This window comes from Mobula birostris, chromosome 26 (genome assembly GCF_030028105.1).
Source record: "Mobula birostris isolate sMobBir1 chromosome 26, sMobBir1.hap1, whole genome shotgun sequence".
In the NCBI taxonomy this organism is placed as follows: domain Eukaryota; kingdom Metazoa; phylum Chordata; class Chondrichthyes; order Myliobatiformes; family Myliobatidae; genus Mobula; species Mobula birostris.
In genome coordinates, this window is record NC_092395.1 from 42,368,388 (window position 1) to 42,385,444 (window position 17,057).

General features: G+C 39.5%; 1 protein-coding gene across 4 annotated transcripts in view; it reads right to left on the bottom strand.

The window, feature by feature from the left end:
- Positions 1 to 17,057, bottom strand: part of kdm4b (lysine (K)-specific demethylase 4B) — a 550,987-nt gene that overhangs the window by 447,361 nt on the left and 86,569 nt on the right. For all 4 annotated transcript variants that reach the window (XM_072244640.1, XM_072244641.1, XM_072244642.1 and 1 more), the window contains one exon: positions 2,097 to 2,251. In XM_072244640.1, coding sequence (XP_072100741.1) covers positions 2,097 to 2,237 — 141 coding nt within the window. In that variant the 5' untranslated portion in view covers positions 2,238 to 2,251. The remainder of the gene's footprint in view (positions 1 to 2,096; positions 2,252 to 17,057) is intronic.

Below are 17,057 nucleotides of genomic sequence, written 5' to 3' on the forward strand. Positions count from 1 at the left end.
GAACCTGGTGGCATGGTGCGAAGACAATAACCTATCCCTCAACGTCAGCAAGACGAAGGAATTGGTTGTTGACTTCAGAAGGAGTAGCGAACCGCACGACCCAATTTACATCGGTGGTGCGCAAGTGGAACAGGTCAAAAGCTTTAAGTTCCTCGGGGTCAATATCACAAATGACCTGACTTGGTCCAACCAAGCAGAGTTCACTGCCAAGAAGGCCCACCAGCGCCTTTACTTCCTGAGAAAACTAAAGAAATTTGGCCTGTCCCCTAAAACCCTCACTAATTTTTATAGATGCACTGTAGAAAGCATTCTTCTAGGGTGCATCACAACCTGGTATGGAAGTTATCCTGTCCAAGACCGAAAGAAGCTGCAGAAGATCGTAAACACGGTGCAACACATCACACAAACCAATCTTCCGTCCATGGACTCACTTTATACCGCAGGCTGTCGGAGCAGGGCTGCCAGGATAATCAAGGACACGACCCACCCAGCCAACACACTTTTCAACCCTCTTCCCTCCGGGAGAAGGTTCAGGAGCTTGAAGACTCGTATGGCCAGATTTGGGAACAGCTTCTTTCCAACTGTGATAAGACTGCTGAACGGATCCTGACCCAGATCTGGGCCGTACCCTCCAAATATCCGGACCTGCCTCTTGGTTTTTTTACACTACCTTACTTCCAATTTTTCTACTTTCTATTTATGATTTATAATTTAAACTTTTAATATTTACTAATTTTAACTATATTTAATATTTGTAATCCAGGGAGTGTGAAGCGCAGAATCAAAAAATCGCTGTGATGATTGTACGTTCTAGTACCAATTGTTTGGCGACAATGAAGTATAAAATTCCATTGTCCAAACATCCGTCCTGTGAGAATCCCTCTATAGCTGATCACACAGTCTCTGACCCATTCCCAATGAAGTAAACTCCCCTTGAACTGGGGGGCTAAAGTTCTTCATATCGTACAGTAAAATGTGAATCTGGAATGCACTGCCTAAATGGTGGTGAACGCAGCTTTTAAGAAGAATTTGGATGAGTAGGTGAATTGCCAATATACTGAAGGCCATGGACTAAATGCTGGTTAATGGGATTTATATAAATGAGCACTTGATGATCAGCATAGACATCCTGAGCTGAAGTATCTGCTTCTCTTGTACAACTCTATGACTTCCTTTCCTTCTCCCCTGAACCAACATCAAGTCTTTCTTACCACCTGCTGCAGATGGGTTGAGGCTGAGGTCCTAAATTGATTTCTTTAAATCCTGAGGAGTTAAAGCACACATTAATTTTCTATTTGTCCATTTTTGCATAACAACCAATTACAAATGAGTTGAGGCCAAGGTCCAACTATTTTCCCATTTGTTCATCATTTCTACATAGCAACCAATTACAAGACTATCCAAGATTCATGCAAATTTTTTAAATGGAAACAGTTGCAAAATGAGAAGCCTGGAGCCATTAAAGGTTAGCAACGTGAAAATAAACCATGTAATTGCAAATTACTGGAGCCACACAAAACATATTTTAAAAAGAAACATCAGATGGTGGAGTGAATTACAGCAACTTCTATTTATGTAGCACTGCCAAACATCCCAAGATGGTTCACAGAGGAGATAGCAAACAAGCAAAACACAGAGTCACGGATAGCAATATAAAAGCACATACCCAGAACCTTGGTCAAAGGGACAGGTTTCAAGGACAACCTTAACAAAGAAAGGGTAGAAATGGTGAAAGAAGGGAGATCGGGAATTTCAGGCCTTGACTGCTGAGGCACATGAGTTTAGTGGTTAAATCTGAGGCTGATCAAGTGGACAGAAAGCATCTCAGAGGATTATATATCCTAGAAACAGGGATGACCAAGGCTTTGAAGGAGTTTAGACTAAATACAAAAACATAATTATAAATTTCCACTGAAATTTCTTTAAAACCACAATTTTCAAATCAAGCAAGCATTTTATAAAGCTAACACCAGACTCCAATGACAAGCAGCTTGGCAGGAATTGGGTAGGGATTTCTGTAATACAACAGATTGAATGATAATAAAATAACCAGTCATCAAGTCATTGCAGAAAACTTGACTGATAGGATGTGTTACCTTTGCCAGTCCTGCCCGATGGGCTCCCTGAGATTCCATATAAGCAATATATTTTCCAAAATCTTTGAACTCTTCCATAGTTGGATGGAAGGTCATGATCTTGCAGTGTGGATTGGGAGGACCTGGATTTTCTGATGCCATGGTTATGCAAATTCCTATTCAGAAAAAAAGCCGAAGTATTAAAAGCTGCATAAATTGGGTACAAAGAAAAGACAAGTGTGACATTTACGATCAAGACAGAGTGATGCATCAGCAGATACATCATCAGCCACTCAACCTCTGGCAGGCACAAACCAGCACCGAGACAATCAGCTAAAGGATCTCCATCTGTTCTGTAAGATGTTGATTCTTACAAGCTGATCTATCAACAAGGCAATACAAGTATTACAGTATGTTTATTGAATTCAGAAACAACAGCAGAATTCAGCCTTTAGATTACAGGCACAAAAGGCTTCAAAACAGAAATTATGTCCTGTGCACGGAATGTACCTTATCTCCAAGTCTGGAAAGAGAAACTTAGGCTGAACAGTTCATGTTATGCAGCCGTGCGCCCTCATTACAAAGCAAACATTGTGGCCAGAAAACAATATACCAAGATACAAGACCATAACCATGGAACATAATGTACTCTGGTGGGAAAATAAAATATCAGAAAATAAAAACAACTGAAACTCTGACAATAATGTCAAGGAGTACAGAAGCCTGAAGGTACACACACAACAATTCAGGAATAGCTTCTTCACCTCTGCCATCTGATTTCTAAATGGACATTGAATCCACGAACACTATCTCACTACGTTTTTTATTTCAGTTTTTTTTTGCACTACTTAATTTTCACTTACCTACTTAATAGACATACATATACTTACTGTAATTCAGATTTTTTCTCTATTTATCATGTATTTTATTGTACTGCTGCCGTAAAGTTAACACATTTTACGACATATGCTGGTGATATTAAACCCAATTCTGAGTCTGATTCTAATGTACACATAATGTTGAGTGTGCCGAGAGAAAATGGTCACTAACAACCATGAATACAGTTCGCCATGCTTTCTAATTTTTGCTTAAAACATAGAAAGAAATCAAACAATTGTTTAGTCAAGGGGTGTGTTCTGGTTGAACTTTTGAGCAACTCCCGTCACTAACCTAGTGAGCCTCATTTTCAAATGGTTAAAACTAACACCAGGATATTTTATTACACATAAATGCAACCGTATCACCCTTCAGAAGTCTGGTGACTGCAATAGGCTACGCCACATAAAGCAGGCACTCAAGGTCTAAATGCTGGAGCTCCCTACCTCATAGCACTGCAGAAATATCTTCTCACATGGTGGCAGTTCACCGTTACCTTTCTGAAAACAAAAGCTGTCCTTGCTAGAGAAGTGCCCACATCCCTCCCAAACACCACCTCTTGAAGAAGGTGAGAAACTTTGATGACACGCCAATTCAAATAGACAGAAATGTCCAGCAAACTTCAGAAAAAACCTGCCACATCACCTCGCTGACATTCTTGGTAAATAGCAATTTTCAGAGTCATAACCACCACCCTTAAACCATGTTTTTATTACACATGCAACACTGTAGACTGGTAAGACAATTATTATAATTTTCCATTTTATCCAGAACAGGCTACAGTTAAGGGCCAATTTGTTTCAGATAGTATGCATCAAATTGCAAATGCTAATCAGACAGCAAATGCAAAGCTAATGACATTGCAAGTTCCTCCGACGATAGCAACACCTAGCGCATGAGGAACAGCTATCCATCTACCACATCTCGCCTGTGGAATGGTTCCGCTCAGCTAACAGTTCAGCCGCCCATGATCACATTTCCACCGATCACCAGCTCTGCTGTTGTACAGTTGACCAATCCCAGCTGATGACTGCATCTTCCTACTGTAACTGTCAAGCTTTGATGGCCACTAAAGACACATCTCAGGGTGCCAAGTTAAATCCAGAGCTTGAAACATTTGTTAATGTCTCTGATATTGCAGATACTCAAAAATTATTTTAAAAAAGTATAAAGATAAAACTATTAGAAATGCAATTCAAATTTTAAATACAGCCACACTGTACTGAAATAGAACACGGAACAGCACAGCACAGGGACCGGCCCTTCGGCCCACAACGTTGTGCTGAACCAATTAAATTACAGCAATCAAATGGCCAATTAATCTCTTCTGCATACACAATACCCTTATCCTTCAATTTTTCTCATATTTATGTGTCCAACTAAACGGCTCTTAAAAGTCCCTAATGTATCTGCCTCTACCACCCTAGGCAGCACTTTCCGGGCACCCACCACTCTCTATGTAAAAACAATCTTGCCCATCACATCTCCTTTGAAATTATCCCCTCTCACCTTAATTGCATGCCTTCTGGCATTAGACATTTCAACCCTGGGAAAAAGATACCATCTGTCCACTATACAGTATCTACTCCTCTCATACTCTTATAACCCTCTAGCAGAATTCCCCTCAGCCTTTGCCACTCCAAAGAAAACAACTCGTTCGTCCAGGCTCTCATTAAAACACATGCCCTCTAATCCTGATAAATCTTTTCCGTACCCTCTCCAAAGCCCCGACATTCTTCCTATACTGGGGCAACTAGAAATGTATGCAATACTCCAGATGCAACCCAACTAGAGTTTTATAAAGCTGCAACATAGCTTCCTGACTTCTGAATTCAATGCCTCGACTAATAAGGTCAAGCATATCATATGCTTTCTTAACCACCCTATCAATCTGTGTAGCCACTTTCATAGAACTATGAACTTGGACCCCAAGATCCCTCTGCTCATCAACACTGTTACTGGCCTTGCCTTTAACAGCTCACTGAGTTTCTTTAAGTTTGACTTACCAAGATGCAATACTTCACATTTGGCCACATTAAACTCCATCTGCCATTTCTCCACCCATATCTGCAACTGATCCATAACTCACTATATTCTTTGCTAGTCTTCTATGCTAGTCACAACACTACTAATCTTCGTATCATATACAAATGTACAAACCCACCCATCTATAGTTTTATCCAGGTCATATATATGCATCACAAACAGCAGACATCCCACTACATATCCCTGCTGAATACTACTAATCACAGACCACCAGCCAGAATAAGTCCCTTCAACCACTACTATGGGCACGCCAGTTCTGAATCCAAACAGCCAATTCACCATGGATCCCATGCATCTTCTAGATGAGCCCTCCATGAGGGACCTTGTCAAACATCTTACTAAAAATCCATGCAGACAGCATCCACAGCTTGATCTTCATCAATCTCTCTCATCACTTTGTCAAAAATCTCAATCAAGTTAGTAATACACGACTTGCCCCACACAAAGCTATGCTGGCTCTCCCTAATTAGGCCATGGTTTTCCAAATGCTCATAAATCCTATCACTAAGAATTCTCTCCCACAACTTCCCTACTACTGATGCGAGACTCACTGGTCTAGTTTCCAGGTTATTTCCTTCTTGAATAATGGAACAATATTAGCCACTCACCCGTCCTCCAGGACATCACCTGTGGCTAAAGGACACAAAGGTATTAGTCAAGGCCCCAGAAATTTCTTCTGTTGCCTCCCTCAATAACCTAGGATTAACCTTATCAGGCCTTGGGAACTTATCCACCTTAGTGCTCTTTAAGAGACCCAACCTCCTTTAATTTGAAATGCCTTGGCATAGTAATGCTCTCGGCACTGATGTCCCTACCCTCCATGTCCTTCTCCTTGGTAAATACTACTGTAAAGTACTCATTAAGGACCTCATCCACATCCAAGCAAATAATCCCCCCTCCTTTATTCTGGAATGGTCCTACCCTCTCCTTGGTTATCCTCTTGATCTTCATGTATGTACAGAATGCCTCAGGATTCTTTTTAATCCTCCTTTCCAAAGTCTTTTCATTGTCCCTCCTGGCTTTCATAATTCCCTTAAGCTCTTTTCTGGTTTCTTTATAATCCTCAAGGGCTCTGATTCTAGCTTCCCATCTTTACATCCTTTTGGAAATGGTGTTGCTGAACCTGAGCCAGATCTGAACTGTTCCAGTTTCAAGATCCAGAAACTGATGAAATCTGAAACTGTTGCTTTGTACTGGACTCAGAGTTTGGAGCGTCACACTGCCGGCGTGGAGTGCATCACTCCTTCATGACTGTTAGGGGCAATTGGGATTGCTTATTTGAGACTGCACAAAACTGTGCATCACTGGGTCAGGATCTAGAATCTGAGAATCCAAGTGCAACTCAGCTTTAACTTCTGCTGTCAGCAGCTTTAAGTGGATTTCAGAGATGGTTAAAAAAAAAAATCTTGTCTCCCAGTCGTTTCCCCAAGACTATCCATCTTCAGTGGGGAGGTGAAAAAAAAATAATGTAAACCTGTGAGCTGGTTTAAAAGGGTATTCAGAAGGACAGGGAGGGAGAGAGAAAACAAGGTCTTCACTTACTCAATACTAGCAAGAATGAGGAATTTTGAGTATATGCTTCAACCAATGGAAATCATGTTGGCAATGTTTTGACCCTGACTGAGATTATAAACTATCTATTCCTACAAGACAAATAAAGCTTCCGGAAGCAATAGCTTACTGATCACATTGTACTTGACTCTGAGAAATTGGATGAACTTAGATCTAGAAAAAGGCCATTTACCCCACCACATCAACCAGTGGGCACACACCTGTATTAATCCTATCTTCCAGCACATAACACCTGGCCTTTAACTCTTGGGTAATTCAAGTCCCTACCTAGACATTTGTTAAATGTTGTCAGCAAGTAAGTTTCCATCACTCTCTCCACATTGCGGTCCAGGTACTCACTTCCTGAGTGAAAAGGATTTGCCATCAGAACATATCTAAATCTCTTACACCTTGGAGGAATTTATGGCCTCAGCATTTATTCACTTCTGATTAGTGTAGAATGCTACGCTTCTAGCAGGCTGCAAGTAAAAATCCATGAGTTATGCTGAAGTTGCATAACAAGGTGGTGAGAACAAATCTGGAGTATTGTGTGCCGTTCTGGTTACCTACCCAAGGAAAGATATCAATAAGGTTGAAAGATACAGAGAAAATTTACACGGATGTTGCCGGGGCTTATTGACCTGAGTTACAGGGAAAGGTTCAATAGGCTCGGACTTTATTCCCTAGAGCACAAGAGAATAAGAAATTTAATATAGGTATACAAAATTATGAGGGGTATAGATAGGTAAATCCAAGCAGCCTTTTTCTATTGAGATTGGGCAAGACTAGAACTGGAGGTCATAGGTTAAGGGTGAAAGGTGAAATATTTAACGAGAACCTGAGGGGGAGCTTCTTCACTCAGAGGGTGTAACAAGTATGGAACGAGCTGTCAGTGGAAGTGTTGGATGCAGGTTCAATTGTAACTTTCAAGTTTGGATAAGTATATGAATAGGAGGGTACAGGGGGCTATGGTCCAGGTATGAATAGATGGACTAGGCAGAACAACAATTCACCATGGACTAGATGGACTAAGGGCCTGTTGCTGTGCTGTAGTGCTCCACGACTTTATGAATGACTTGTAAGTGGTCTACTGAAAAGAGAAACAAAGTTTGAAAGAAATATCTTGTATTAAAATATAAATTTAAAACATGTAGGTTTAATTTAATTGAAATTTTTAAGTTCCAGAAGAAAACTAGGATTAAAAATTCCCAAGTTCATTTGGGAAAAATGATACAAGACAGAAACAGAATTTGCATGGAAGAAGAGAAAGACAAAAAAAAAAATCAATCACACTAGTCTTGACAAAGGGTCTCGGCCCAAAACGTCAACTGGACCGCTTCCTATAAATGCTGCCTGGCCTGCTGCGTTCCACATTTTGTGTATGTTGCTTGAAATTCCAGCATCTGCAGATTTCCTCATGTTTGCGCTTTTAAAATCACACTAGACTACCTGGCATCCATCTCGGCACTGAATCCAGACATTTGCAGTCTAGACAAATTTACAAAGTATTTCTGACAAACATCTGGAGACTGATGCTTAAATTGGGAAGGTTGTTAAGCAACATCAAGAGGTATTCACACTCAGTATTACACTATACTGACAATATGCTTGACCACTCTATTACAATCTACTATACAGGAAAGTACAACAGGAATAAACTCCCTCCTGATTACCAACCATTATTCTCCCTCAGCTGATCAAACATGTTGAATAACATTTGGAAGAAGTTTTGAAAGCTACAATAGTTCAGACTATATCTAATGACACACTGATCAAGCTGGGCAGTCCTAAAAGACAAAGACGCCACATGAATCTCTGGTAGTTGGTGAGTGTATCAACACAAAAGATAACCCCAAATGACCTCCTGTGCCAATCTTCTTGTGGCTGATGCATCTGTAACAACAATGATAAAAATAATGACCATATGATCCTTGTGGAAACCAAGTTCCATCTTCACACAAAGAACATGCACTATCATCTCCTCTGACGCTAGAACTGTGCTCATTTGAATAGTCTCAGAACCCCAAATCTAACTCAAAAGTGGTCTTCCAAAAAGTACTATGTATAATTAGCTGTATGTAGCTTATACAAACTGCACAGCAATTGCTGCCTACTTTATGATGACACCAGGTCCCAAACACACAACCTCTACTGTCAAAGGGGACAAGAGCTTCTAGCACAAAGACCATAACCCAACAGGTTCCTTCCAGGTCAACCACCACCCTGACTTGTAAACACATCACCAGTGCCTTGTGCCATTCAATCTGCAGCCTGGAACTCTCTCCCCAACACCATAAAAGTTACTAGCAGTTCAAGAAAGTGGCCACAAAAAATGCTGGAAGCTCAAAGACAAAATGGTACCTCACTACCAATGGCAATAGAGATAGAAATAAAATACTGACCTTCCCGGAAATATTTTCTTCCCATTAAATTGTTTTTCTTAACCCATTTCACTACAGGCATTTGTAAGATCTGGTTTTGAGGATAACAAGGTAAAAAGGTGGATAAGTTTTTATTAGCAAATCCTACTGTCTGAAATTTGTGGACAACAAATGCAGCCATCAATTCTGGGGAAATGGGTGAGTAAATGTATGTGAGCCCAGTCAGAGGAGCACAGCCAGAGCAATAAAGACCACATTGCCATGAGCGGATACAAATGAAAGCATGAAACGTTTATTGGGCTGCTGGGGGCCAGTCACCCACAATTTCCCAAAAGAAAACTATCTCTGGCAATCCATCATTATTCTTGATTCTTCCAACTAAATTATTAGATTTATTATTAAAGTTAGATTACTTGCCTCACTTTTTCATAGCCAGGAAAATAAGGATCACAAAAAACAATCTTTTCCAGCAAGAGCACAACCCAAAGTCAGAGTACGAAGAATTGTTTTATGAACATCAAATCTAACTCTAACTACTTGCCACATGCATACTTCAGCTGCAATATTTTAGTCTATTTTTGAAGTACAACCCATTAGCAAGAGTGGGATCACACTGACCTCTGCACTCAAAATCCTCTGCAGTTCCAATGCTATCCTTGCCAACCAGCCCACTTGCTCCCCCAGGTATCCTATAAGTGTGCTTCTAATCAACTGGAAAGTAGGGTATATGAAGTATGGGGACATAATTTGCACTCAAAAATGAGTAGGAGCATTAGTGAGCAGGAAGTACTGAATCCCAGAAGTAACTCAGAACAGAAGACTTGTGGAGCTTCCACAATTTGCATGAATAATTCTATATAAAATAAAATTAAAGCTAGAACCAGGTGCATTCATCAGCCTCACCATTCACAGAAAAGGAATTTAAACAGACAATTCTCTGCTAAATCCAAGGAGAATCGAGCAAGACAAAATTAACAATATTTAAGAGAATACTAAATTTCAGGAAAAGCTTGTATCATTATTTCTAAATATTTCCTTTGAGATTCAAATTGCTGGCAATTAGCCTTTTACTTAAATTTCTCTGAACATTTCATGGGAGAAATGCACTTTTCCCAAAATGATTTCTATCTTTCTTATTACAAACTCAAATTGCCAGTGCACTAAAATCTATTAAGAAAAGACTGAATTGTGTACCACTGCTCAATACAAGAGGACATGGCTTTAAGGTAAGGGGTGGGAAGTTCAAGGGGGATATTAGAGGAAGGCTTTTTACTCAGAGAGTGGTTGGTGTGTGGAATGCACTGCCTGAGTCAGTGGTGGAGGCATATACACTAGTGAAGTTTAAGAGATTACTAGACAGGTATATGGAGGAATTTAAGGTGGGGGGTTATATGGGAGGCAGGGTCTGAGGGTCAGCACAACACTGTGGGCCAAAGGACCTGTACTGTGCTGTACTATTATATGTTCTATGTATTTCAGCAGTGAGAATAGAGTATGGTCTAGTTGGTGGGGTCCTTAATGATAGATGCTGCTTTCTTGTGGCAGCACTCCTTGTAGTATTCAAAGGAAGGGAGGGCTTTTCCTGTAATGGACTGGGCTGTATCCACCATTTTTGTAGGCTTTTCAATTCTTGAGCATTGGTGCATCCAGAGCATGCTATGATGCAACCAGTCAGGCTACTCTGCACTATGCATCTATAGAAGTTTGTCAAAGTTTCAGATGACATGCTGAATCTGTGCAAACTAAGAAAGGACAGGCACTGCTGTGCCTTCTTTGTAATGGCACTTATGTGCTGGTCACAGGACAGATCCCCCGAAATGATAATGCCAAGGAACTTAAAGTTACTGAGCCTTTCCATCTCTGATCCCCAATGAGAACTCTGGTTTTTTGTTCCTAATTAGCTTTTTGGTTTTGCTGACATAGCTGTGACAACATTCAACCAGATTTTCAATCCCCTTCCTATATGCAATGTCCTCATTATTTCCATGAAGGTCTATCCAAAGAGGTGTGTGCATGCGTGTAAACGCAGCAATAAAGGTAATTGAAAAATAGCTGCGCATGATTTCTAGCACAATTATACTGGAAATCCCACCAATTACATGTGATCTATAAATTAGGAATACTTGGAACCATAATAGCTCACAACCCTTTGTGGGCAGTATTAAAACTGGTGAATGGAAGCAGCACAAAGATAATCAAATGTAAACAGCACTGGTTATAGTTGATACATTAACAAAGGCCAATGGGGTTTAGATCAGGTCTTAATTATCTGTCTTTTGTGAATTTACATCACAATAGGTTAAAGTTCACTCAGTAACTTACAGGCTTGGTAGGTTTGCAATTCATTAATGGCAATAGTAGCAAATAGCTAAAATCCTCTTGCATCTTCTGTGCCATCACAGCCTATACGTTATAGCTAAGTACTACATACACCAAAATTACCACAAAAAGCCCTGTAAGGCACATTTACAAGTACAATACATCCACAGTTCTCAAATGGCATATTATATATACATATAAATTGAAATTGCAGCTGGAATGTTCAAGATTTTAAATAAAGATGTCATTTATGAACCACTGAGTTGGTTCACTAGACCACAATTTATTTTTAAATTCAATTTGATGCCATATGTTGCGGTATATTAAGGTTTGTAAAAATATTAGAAAGTTTGAATAATTCCAAAAGACATTTAGCTCTGAGTCACAGCATGTAAGGTGTCTGTACAAGTTAAACATTGTAGGTTTGTTAAATGTTTACTAATAGTGGCTAGATTCTTACACTAGTGGCACGAGAACAAAAGATCAAAAAGTTTGTCTGTCCCTATGTATCTCACTATGCTTGTGGATTGAACCCCTATTTATTAAGGTACCTAGGTTCTGGGGACTTCACCTAGGCCAAGGAATCGTGTGCCTTGGTGCCTAGGACAAATCCAGGGTGATTTCACGAGTTGAAATTCAGAGTTCAGCCAACAACAGCAACAATCAAGTGGAGACTATGAATTGTGAGCCCTGAAATCTTTGCAATTTACCATGTAGTATTTTATGTGATTTATTTGTGCTGTTTTATGATAATAAATTAGGTTCAAGTTACTTTGTTGTGCTTGTATGCTTATTACCACATTTCCTAGACAATCAAATTTGTCTTTGTCTGATCATTCCATCCCATAAACGAGCCAAGGCCTAGCAGAGAAAAACATAGCCACATATGTTTAGAATGCAATACTGAAGCAATACAAATCATGTGCCAGTATTTTGGCACTGGAACTGTAATGATTAGTGAACAGCAGATCACCAGATTTAAAAATTTACAAGGTCTTTGCTCATCCAATGAAATTCAATTGAACTTGCTTGACCATAAAATAATCTATGGATTCAGAATTTCAGCAGGCCCAAAGTAAAAAATACCAAATTCCTTGCTAGAATCTGGTGATTTTTGGTGACAAATAAAATATCTTTGAACTTCCACAATGGAGCTATAATACAACAGGAGCATAATAACAAGCTTTAGCCCTAGAGCAAAACTCTTACATGTAAATCTTCGGTTGTGTTACAGTGCACAATACAGAAGAACTTCAATAATAACTAGCACTAATCAAAGTGTGCTTCTTTCAATATCAGCTTCAAAAAAAGAAACTGTAACTCACAACTGCAGAAAGGAAAAAAGTTTGGAGAGATTCTCCACAGAATCACTACGGGTAGAAGTCAGAAACAGGAAGGGAGCAATTATTCTCATGGGAGTATTCTACAGATTCTGGCTCTCCTCCCTCCCAATCCCAATAATAAAAGAGACGCTGAGGAGCAAATAGGGAGGCAGATTTTGGAAAGGTACAAAAACAAAAATAACAGGGTTGTTGTAATGGGCGACTTCAGCTTCCCAAATACTGACTGGCACACTCTTCGTGCAAAAGATTTAGATGAGGCAGAATTTGTTAGGTGTGTTCAGGAACCATTCCTGGCACAATATGAAGACAGGTCGACTAGGCAAGAGGCCATAGTGAATCTAATATGAATTAACATGTTCAGGTAACAGTTTCCTTGTAGGGTGAGTAGCACGAGACAGTGACCAGAACTCCCTGACCTTTACCATAGCCCCAGACATGGATCAGAACAGTTATGGGAAAGTATTTAAATTGGTAGAGTGCTAATCATGATGCAATTAGTCAGGAACTTGGGAATGTAAATTGGGAACAGATGTTTTCAGGAAAATGTATAATGGAGGCTGTTTAGGGAGCACCTGCATAAGGTTTTGGAAAGGTTTGTCCCACTGAGGCAGTGAAAGGATGGCAGGGTGAAGGAACCATGGTTGACAAGATATATGGAAAATTAGTCTAGAGGAAGAAAAAAGTATACTTGAGGTTCTGAAAGCAAGGATCAGAGAAGGTAGCTAAAAAATAGCTTAAGGAGGGATTTAAGAGAGCTAGAGGGGAACTTGAGAAGGTCTTGATGCACAGATTTAAGGAAAACTCCAAGGCGTTCTACACAAATATGAAGAATAGGAGGATAACTAGAATGAAGGTAGGACTGATCAGGGGTAAAAGAGGAAATGTGCCTGGAATCAGAGGAGATAGAAAAGGTCCTTAATGAATACTTTACTTCAGTGTTTATCAGTGAGAGGGACCTTGACAAATGTGAGGTCAGTGTAGAACAGGCTAATATGCTGGAACATGTCAACGTTTAGAAAGATGATACACTGGAACTTCCGTAAAACATTACAATAGACAAGTCCCCGGGCTATTCAGGATATACTCCAAATTACATGGCAAGTGAGGGAAGAGATTGCTGCACCTTTGGTGTTCGTCTATGCATTCTCAGTAGCCACAGGAGTAGAGCCAGAAGATTGGAGAGTGGAAAATGTTATTCCTTTGTTCATAATAAGCATAATCCTGGGAATTATAGACCAGTAAGTCATACATCAGTGGAAGGGAAGACATTGAGACAGGATTTACGAGCATTTGGGAAAGCATAGGCTGATTAGAGTTAGTCAGCTAGGCTCTGAGAGGGGTAGGTCGTGCCTCACAAGCTTAGTAGAATTCTTAGAGATCCCATTCATAGAAACCACCTATTTCTTCCCTCCACATTCGACTCAATCTTTAGACAATGGGGTTTGAACGGTCTTATGCGCATTAAGGATTTGTACACTGGTACATATTTGATAGTTTTGATAACCTGTGTAGTAAATATGGCCTTCCGCATAATCTTATTTTTAAATACCTGCAGATTCGCCACTTTGTCAAGGAAAGATTTCCCTCTTTTCCTGATCTACCACCTGCTATGTTGTGGGAAAACACACTCTTAGCTTTAATAATAAAGGGCTGATCTCTGTACTATACTCTCAGCTGATGTCTTTGGGAGTTCAAGATCTAAACAAATCTAAGGCCAAGTGGGAGGATGACCTTGGCATGGATCTGGCTGAGGAATATTGGGCAAAAGCATTGAATAGGGTTCATTCCTCGTCATCATGTGCTAGACTGGGGCTCATACAATTTAAAGTTTTACACAGGGTACATTTAAGTAAAGCCAGGCTTGCTGACATATATCCCAGGACAGACGCTGGCTGTGACAGGTGTTCCTTCTCTCCGGCTGGTTTAGTGCATGCATTTTGGTCTTGCCCTCAGCTTGATGGTTATTGGGCACTGGTTTTTAAAATTATCAGTGAGGTTTTGGGGGTGACACTGAGACCTTGCCCGCTTATAGCTGTATTTGGTGTGGCAGATGATGCTTTGGGTTTAAATGCAAGCCAGTCGGATATCATTGCATTTACATCACTTTTGGCTCGTAGGAGAATCTTGCTGGTCTGGAAATCTGCCACTCCCCCATCTACTGCTGCTTGGTTGGAGGACATAATGTTTTTTTCTGAAATTAGAAAAGATTAAATTCACTTTGAGGGGGTCTGTGAAAAAGTTCTATTCGAAATGGGGACCTTTCTTGTCATATTTTGGGAGTCTTAAGGAATTACCTACCAGCTGAGGGCATTTGATTTTACTTGGGGATTTGCCCCCTTTTAACGCGCATATGGTTTACCTCATAGGGTGGTTGATGCATTGTAATGTGAGTGTATTCTGGATCATCTGACGTGTTGTGGATGTGTGTGGGCCTTCGTCGTGAAGAAATGTGGGGGTATGGCTGTGAAATGTCCGTACTTGTATTTGTGAAGTGCTGTATTGTAAATATATTAGCTGCCATGGTATGTTCAGGGAGGGTGGGTGAGGGGAGTTTTGTTTAGGGGTAAGATATAAAAGCAAAATGGAGGAAAATGTAATGCATTACGTATTGTGTCATTCCTTCAATAAAAATTTTAAAAATTTTTAAACAATGATTTTTGGCACTGATAGTTTGCAAGAAATAAGCAGCAGGACAATTAAGAACTGTTTTACTCACTGTGGCTTCAAGCATTTGGGCTTGGAGATGCCAGAATCAGCCAGGAGTGAAAATGAAATAATTTCACTACTCCAACAAGTTAGGGAACTACGAAGGATTTGAAGGTATTGACAATCATCTTGAATGTTACAATGAAAATGAAGGTGTCTGCACTGATTTTGTTCATTTACAGTCAATCAAAAGAATGCCACAGCATACAGGTACATTGGTTAAATTCCTCTTTAACAATTAGGAACTAAAAGAGCTTTATAGTACTCTACTAGTATTCTCTTTCCAATATTTTTATGAGTTTCTACATAGAAGAATAGAGTACAAGAAAGTATATATAAAAGGTCAAAAAAGATTTTTTAAAAACTACCAGTTACATTATATCTAATCATAATAACAATCCAATCTCATTGCCCCGTATTCATGTAAGTTAATCAATAGTTATATTGAAATATACTAATTTATTACAAAAAAAGAGTCTAACCCCTACCAAGACCGAAGCTGTTTATTAAGGGGAAAAAAAGGTAAAATACGTTCTCATATAATAAAAATTACTAATAGCCAACATCTGTATTTAAACAACGAATTGAAGGTTTTGAAAGTTTTGAAAATAATTCAGAAAAGGTCGCCACAATGTTTGAAGTCTTGACGAGATTCAGAAATTGAACAACGAATCTTCTCTAAATCTAAGCATGACATAACGTCATATAACCATTGAGCATGAGTAGGAGGAAAAACATCTTTCCATTTAAACAAAAACGCCCTCCTAGCTATAAGAGAGCTAAAGGCCAAAATATGTAAATCAGATGTCTTCAGCTTGATATCTTGTCCTGCAGCAATACCGAATAGGGGCATCAGAGGATGAGGCTTAAAATTGACTTTGAAAAGTAAAGAAAAAGTTTGAAAAACTTCCTTCCAATATTTTTCACGACTCGGACAAGTCCAAAACATATGAGTTAGTGAAGCTTCTCCATTATTGCATTTGTCAGAGTAGGGAGATATATCTGAATAAAAATGAGAAAGCTTATCTCTAGTCATATGGACTCTATATACCACCTTAAATTGTATGAGGGAATGGTGAGTACATAGCGATGAAGTATTAACCAGTTTAAAAATTTCATTCCAAGTTTCCTCAGATATTTATGTCTGTAAATCTTGTTCCCAGAGATTCTTAATTTTGTCTAAAGGAACATTCCTCATCTCCAGTAACATACCATAAATATTAGATATTGAACCATCATGAAAAGGTGACAAATTAAAAATTACATCTAGTAAGTTCTCATCTGAGCTTATAGGAAATGTGCATAATTGAGATCTTAGAAAGTCTGATTTGTAGATACCTAAAAAAGTGAGTTTTGGGTAAGCTATATTTAGCCGACAATTGTTCAAATGAAAAAAGATTTCCTCCAACAAACAGATCCCAAAAACATTTAATACCCCACCTATCCCATTCTTTAAAAACTAAATCAGTCATGGAGGGTTCAAAAAAATTAGAATAAGTGGGACTTGAAAGGGAAAATCTCAATAAACCAAACCCTGCCTCCCATATAAGCCCCCATCTTAAATTCCTCCATATACCTGTCTAGTAGTCTCTTAAACTTCACGAGTGTATCTGCCTCCACCACTGACCCAGGCAGTGCATTCCACGTACCAACCACTCTCTGAGAAAAAACCTTCCTCTAATATCCCCCTTGAACTCCCCCCCCCCCACTTACCTTAAAGCCATGTCCTCTTGTATTGAGCAGTGGTGCCCTGGGGAAGA